General features: G+C 43.1%; 1 protein-coding gene across 1 annotated transcript in view; it reads left to right on the top strand.

The window, feature by feature from the left end:
- Positions 1-7,080, top strand: part of SND1 (staphylococcal nuclease and tudor domain containing 1) — a 531,942-nt gene that overhangs the window by 188,214 nt on the left and 336,648 nt on the right. Inside the window, exon 11 of the mRNA XM_006896072.1 lies at positions 6,335-6,424. Coding sequence (XP_006896134.1) covers positions 6,335-6,424 — 90 coding nt within the window. The remainder of the gene's footprint in view (positions 1-6,334; positions 6,425-7,080) is intronic.

Below are 7,080 nucleotides of genomic sequence, written 5' to 3'. Positions count from 1 at the left end.
CTTTTTTTTTTCATTTTCGTAATCTAGTTTTTCATTTCTGTACATGTTTGTAATTTTGTTACTTATAGACCTTTAGAAATAATCTCATATTCCTGGGTCTGTTTCTAATCTGTGTTGGAATGGCGTTTTTGCTATACCATTCTGTACCCTGGGTGTTACCACTCAGTATATCTACACCTCACGGTTACCGACTGTTTCTTTACTCCAACATTTCACGTTTATAATAGAAAAATTGGCCCTTGGACTGTTGTGCTCATTAGCGACATGCACTTGGCAATAAAGAATGCTGAGGGCCATGGTGAGCGTGACACTGCTTGTGGTAGTTAGGGTGAAGTACCACGGTTCTCGGTGTTTGGGCCCTTACATACCACAGTTGTTATGGCTTCATGCTTACGGGTATCATATTCATAGTATCATGTTAATATCCTCCATTTTTGCCCAATATAGCATTTTACATGACAATCTGTTCTTTGAAACCAAGCCATGGTAGTGCATGAGGAGTGGTTTGCGTTGCTTTTCAGATTCACTCACTGCTATATTGCGCTGTTGTTTTTGTTGTTAAGTGCCGTCTAGTTGCAGGCGACTCATAGCGACCCTATGAACGGAAGTCCTGTACGCCTCCTGTATAACTTTTGTCCTTTCTCCAGGTTCATAGGGTTTCCAGAGGCAAGTTATTTCAGAAGTGGATGCCACTCCTGCTTCCAAGCTTGTTTTAAGCGGGGAGCCCCACCAAACACTGTCTGCTGTGGGTAACCATTCTCGCATTTGACTCATCAGTGTCACAGTGTTTGGCTTCACAGCAACCAAGATTTACCTCTGTATAGCAAGTGGACATACCAGGATTACACGATCTAGAAGAATGTTTCACCAAAAACAATTAAAGGCAGGCCTGAGGGCCGCGGAGTAGAGTTACCCACTTTTGGCTTGGGAGCATGGCGTTCTGTGCGCTAGGCCAACTGTTTGTTCTCTCTCTGTTGGTGGTGTTGTTAAGTGCCATTGAGTCGCAGGACGACTCATAGTGACCCTATGAACGAACGACCTGGACAGCTCCTGTATAACTTTTGTCTTTTATCCAGGTTCATAGGGTTTTCAGAGGCAAGCTATTGTGGAAGTGGATATAGTAGTGTTCTATTATATGGCTACATCATAAGCAGCATTAGCGTAAATATTCTTATGCCTGTCATACATGTGTAAGAATTTTTTTCTTTCTGTAGACATGTATATCTTATAGTGGATTTAATATTCCAAAAGGAATAGTAAAAACCCATCATTGTCTAATTGATTCCAAATCTGATCCTGAGAGCAAAACTGCCCTGCAGTGTTTCCAAGGCTGTCGGTCCTTGTAGATTAACAAGGTGGCATCTTTCTTTTATGAAGGATCTGCTGAGTCAAACCACTAATCTCGAGATTAACGGCCACTTTTAATTACAACAACAGGACCGTTTACCAGATGAACTTTCTAGGCGTCCCTAATGCAAAGCCACACCTCTATGCCTACCATTGTGTTAATAGGTCTCGCCTCTTTCTAGTTCTCCTCTTTGCTCACCACTGCATCACTTCCTGCTACTTCTCCCTTCTAAAATACTTGACAAAATACCCTTTCATCGGCTCTCCCTGCAAGCTGTTACATCGTCTTTTAATATTTCTTTGTGGCACCAATTTTGATTGCTATAGTCCAGCTACTTTTTCCTGATCTTTTTGCATTTTTTTCTCATGCCCGTTCCCAGTGACAGCTAGGCCTTTTCTCCCTCTTCTCTACCAAAACTATTTTTCTGTTTGTTTGTTTTCTTTGTTGTGCACCATCGAATCAGATTGGCCTGGCACAGGAGGAGACTGCCCCTCCTTCTCCAGCAGATGAATTGGGACAAGGTCTTCAACAGTGCTCAGGCGCGGCAGCCATTGTGACGGGCGAGCGCTCAGGCGCGGCAGCCATTGTGACGGGCGAGCGGCACCAGCAGTGTTACACTTTCTTGTGTGCAGAGTCCGAATCCACTGGACAGCCCCACACAACAACCTGCAGAGCACTTCCAGGTTCTTAACTCTTGGTATAATCCATGTTTGTCTCCTGCCCAGATTACTATCACTTCCTGGTTGAGCTCCCAGTTCTACCTTTTCTTTGCTACAGTGACTGTTCTCTCAACATTAAGGTCAAACAGATCATTTAAATATAATTCAGTTCTGCATCTTCATCTTCCACCACTCAGGGGCTCCACCCGTGATGTCTTTGCTGCTCCTTGAATTCACTAGACTTGTTGTTTTTTGTTGTTGTTGTTTTTTTTTGGTGCTGAAACTCAGGATTAAAAGTTCTTAACTTTCACATTGACTCTTCTCTTTGCCTCTCTTCATCTCCATCCCATAATCCCTCCTATTCTTCTAGAATATGCTTTTCTCAGTGAGGCCTCAAAGATCCTGTTTAAGACTGTAGCTGGTCCCAGCTCTCTTCTTGCCTTCATACATTTTCCCTCCCCCCAAGTTTTCCCATCTCTTCCATGAGCTGTGACTTTTCCCTTTGCTCGTGATATCTTCTCCTTGGATGACTTTAAAAAAAAAATCTGAATGAGCGGCATTTATCATAGTCACTGTTACCCCACCTTTTTTGTGCTTATTCAATCTGGTTTCAGAAATCCAGCACCATTTCTTTTCCTAAAGCTCTTAAAGGACAGGTTAGAAAAAGCAGCCCTGCACAGAAATTGAGGAAAAGGACTTGATTAGAGGTCCCTTCTATTCACTTCATGCAAACATAGAGACCAGAGCCTCCCGCATGACTAAAAATAACTTCCTGTAACAATGCCAAAAACGACTTCAGATGCAGTGATGTGGGAGTGGGAGCCCTCTTCCAAGATGGGGAAAGGTGCGGATGACTGGAGTTGTCACTCTCGTCTGTAATGTGAGTCACTGTGGGGCCTCCATACTGTGTCATCTCTCAGGATATGAACAGTGATGGCAGCACATATTGGTTTGTGTTTTACCCGCCCACCAGATAAAGCAAGCATTCTTTTCTGTTTTTATTTTTTAAGAAGGTATTTCCATGTAAATGAAAATCTAAACCTGACAGTCCCTTTTAGCAGGCAGGAGTCACGGAAAGTCCTGTTTTCTCAGAATGTATTCCATACCTCAATTGCCTTTTAGAGATTTCAAAGGCTTTTATGTACCTGGTAATTTGGAGGAATTGCTTTTATTTTGTAGTTTCTTGGGGACTTATAATATCTCTCTTGTAAGATGTTTGCAGATGTCAATAGCTACTAGCTCTGAAGGCTTCGAGTAACAAGATCATTCCGTTTTCACTTGTGGTACCTTGTTTTCTGCTTGTGCGATTAGTTATTTTTTCAGCTTCAGGAAAGGTACAGAATCAGACTCTGAAGTTGCCCTGGGTTTTATTGGGGTTTTTCTTGGTGATTGTTTTTCTTTCATTCTTTTGCGGCTTCTCTGACAAGGCCCGGTCCTGTGGGAGTGTTTTAGGAACACACTGTTCTTCAGACAGCCCTGTCTCCACACAGGTGTTTCCCCGTGGGCACCAAGGAGTGCTTGTTGGGACTGTGTTCTTGCTCTTCATGCGGTTTTAAGGACCCAGGACACTGACATTCCCTGATACCTGAGTGACGTTTCATAGAAAGTAGAATAAGATTCAGAAATTCTGGTTCTATGATGAATTTTATAAGGCTGTGTAAGTCAATGTCAATATTTTGTTCAATTAATTTAAAAAATGTTGTTCACTTAGGTTTATGTAATCACACAGCAGCTTTGTAAATGGACTGTCTTCTATTGCTTGGTGAATATGAATATTGGTATTGCTTTATTCCTGAGGGCTGATTCTGATAACCATTGATTTTGTCTTTATTACAAATCCTGTTTATTACTGGCACCCAACAGCTTCTATCAAACAAGCAATCTTACTATGTATTATTGTTACCACAAACTCAGTTTTAGGGCCTATAGTTTGCACTTGGCTCCTCAACAAGGCCTTGGACTGGTGATCCACTCATATCATTTGGCTTTGGGATGTTGAAGAAAATTCACGACGTAGATGCCTATCTCTTGCATTGCCCAGTCTCCCTCTAGGCTGGGAACTCTCATGTGATCTATTTTCCTTTACTAAGAAAGGATCCGGTGTTATTGTTCCTTTGAAGAGTGTCATGGTTAGTCCCTACTCACTGGAAAAACCGACTTGACTTAGACCAGTGCTCAGGATTCTGCAGGACAACCTGACTGTGAACTTGTTCCCTCAGAGTGTGTGGGTCTCCAGACAGATGCTTCTTCATCTGAGAGAAGGAGTGGAGCTTCTTCCTCACGCCTCTCGTTGGTGCCGTGGCTTCCTGTACGTGTACGGCAATCTGGCTGTTTCCTTTTCTTTTCCTTTTTAAAAAAACAGATGAAGTAGGAGACAGGTGGATGGTAAATTGAAGCTTAAGTTTTATTGTAACCAAAGAATTACCTTTACTCTCATAAGACATCTTGGTGAGATCATGGAATTGAACTGTTTAAATGATGTCTCCTGGACACCCAAGGCTTAGAGAGGGTCTGGCAGGAAACAGCTATTTTGAGTTCTTTAATCTCGTGATTGTCTTTAGGATAAAATAATAATGGGATCTTAAAATGATGAAGGTTATTTATTTGAATGCTGTTTGCTATTTAAGCAGAAAGAATTTATACATATTTTTTAAAAAGTATAGAATGAATGTACAGAGATACCTTTTTTGGTTACATGTCTAACAGATGGTAAATAAAGGTGAGGCCAGGTGGGCTGATCCGACAGGAGGAGGATGGGATGGCATGCATCTAGATGAAGTGTTACTTCTTGATTTTTCTCCTTTCTGTATCCCCCCAGTTTTGCTTGTATGCTGGAGCGTCTCGTGTCTGTAAATCAAATCCTCTTCCCCCAGTGTACTAGATCTTTACTGTGTGTTTCTTTTATAATTACTTCAGTTATGATTTATTGAGCATCCATGTCAAGGCAAGTACTGTGTATAATTCTCAGGATGCAGAAAAGCAAAAATGAGCAAGGTCTTTGTTCTCACAGACCTTAGAGTTTTATGGGACAGAGACATTAAAGATACTAAATAGCCAAGTTCCGCTTATTTCATGCACTTCTCCTCTGCTCCATACTTCCATTACCTCCTCAGCCCTATACTTCCGTTACCGAAAGGCAGAGTTCCCTTGACTTCTTGATGCCTGTCATCATGGCTCAGAATCTAGGATTTCTCATCTTTTATCCCCTCTGTCCATTCCGTTGTCACTTCCTGTTAACTCATTGCTTTAAAGTGGCTCCCACATTCCTTACGTTCTTGTCCATCCCCTCTCCTGTCACTTGCATCTGGTCCATCTCTCATCATCATCTCAAAGCCACATAGCTCAGAGCAGTAATGTCTTTGGGGAAGAGGCAAGGGCCCATGAGACAATGAAGTGTGTGGATGTGTCCGCTGTGCTACATCTTCCTGCCTCCCTTCTTTTACTTACTCTATTTTCTTCTTCCAACTCCAATTTTCTTCCTAGGTCTTTTCTATCCTGCAAACTCAGATTAGGTTCCAGCTTGTCAGTGAAACATTTCCTGATTACTTCTTTCTTTCCACTTCCCTGAACTCTTATTTCACTTAGTCCCCAGTCTGTATCACATAATTTAGCACTTAATCAAAACTGCGGTGTGTTCTTAGCGATTTCCTGCTTGTAGGATTTCGGTTACTGGGGTAGATTGCTTGACTTTCCAGTCTAGGAATTTATACAGTTTTTGTATTTACAGAGTGTTTTGTGTGAAGCTAATAACGTGGTTGGTGTTCAATAAATGCTTACAGAGTAATAGAGTTAGCTTTAGAAATTATACATACATATTGGAAGGGCCCTGATACTTGCTAAGCTGCTTATGTCCAATCCATTGCTGTTAATTCCAGCTCGTGCCAGGCCTCCGTCAGCTGAAGGAGAACTGTCCCAAAGGGTTTCCAGGGCTGTAATCTTTATAGAAGCAGACTGCCACTGCTTGCTCTCACAGAGTGGTCGCTGAGTTTAAACTATTGACCTTTTAGATAGGAGTCAAACACTTAACCACTGTGCCACCAGGTCTGCTGTACCATTTTTGCTGATGATTTCTCTGTTGATTCAGATGGTTTCCAGTATGAGCATTTATCAACATTCTGTTACTAATTTTTGAGTCTTTCATGTGAAGAAAAGAAATCCTATTTCTTGTGAAGTATATTAACCAAATATTTGTAATGTGTTATCTGAACTTTTTTTTTAAGCCTTTGTGATACTGGAAGATAGAGAGCAGATTTGAAATACATTTTTATAGCCCGTACGACCAGAGGCCTTTTCTGCTCTTTGATGTGGTCTTTTGTTTTGTTTGCAGGATAAGAACAAGAAACTTCGCCCCCTGTATGACATCCCCTACATGTTTGAGGCCCGAGAATTCCTCCGAAAGAAGCTCATTGGGAAGAAGGTAAGTGATGTGAGAGACGTGCATGCAAGTGTTTGGGCTCTGCCTCCCTTAAGCGGGTCCCTTCACCTGGGACAGACTGCCATCCCAGAACCCTCTTCCACCTAGCCTGGCAGAGCGACTCCTTCCTCTACCCAGCCTGGTAGAGCGACTTCCATGTGAAGTGACACATGCCTGTGTTTCAGAAAGTGCTGTCTCTTGGGAGAGGTTTAAAATTGGGGCCCTGACCACTGTGTGATTGCCAGAGCTCTCCCAGCATGTTCTTTCCAGGGCCCAGGCGCAATTCCAGTTTCAATAATTGCATATTGCCCTGAGCTCTGGCCACTTGGCTCTCTCCTCCTCTCCAGCCACCTCCATTAGAAGGCTGGTGCGATGGGATTTACTGGTGAGGCAAGGTTGCTGTTTTTCTGCCTCCCCTGTTTCCAGAGCTGAGGCTGGCTGTGGAGGAAGGGCTTGTCCCTGTGCAGGCTGTGGAGGAAGGGCCTGTGCTGTGCTGGGCTGTGGAGGGAGGGCCTGTCCTGTGCAGGCTGTGGAGGAAAGACCTGGGCGCTATTGGAAGTGTCAGTGCAGCAGGCTCTGCTGGGTTGGAAGTGTCGGTGCAGCAGGCTCTGCTGGGTTGGAAGTGTCGGTGCAGCAGGCTCTGCTGGGTTGGAAGTGTC

The sequence above is a fragment of the Elephantulus edwardii genome, unplaced genomic scaffold (genome assembly GCF_000299155.1).
Source record: "Elephantulus edwardii isolate Elephantulus edwardi_28Jun2011 unplaced genomic scaffold, EleEdw1.0 scaffold00181, whole genome shotgun sequence".
In the NCBI taxonomy this organism is placed as follows: Eukaryota; Metazoa; Chordata; class Mammalia; order Macroscelidea; family Macroscelididae; genus Elephantulus; species Elephantulus edwardii.
Note: the sequence above shows the minus strand (reverse complement) of the source record. Positions and strands in the feature narration are given on the sequence as shown.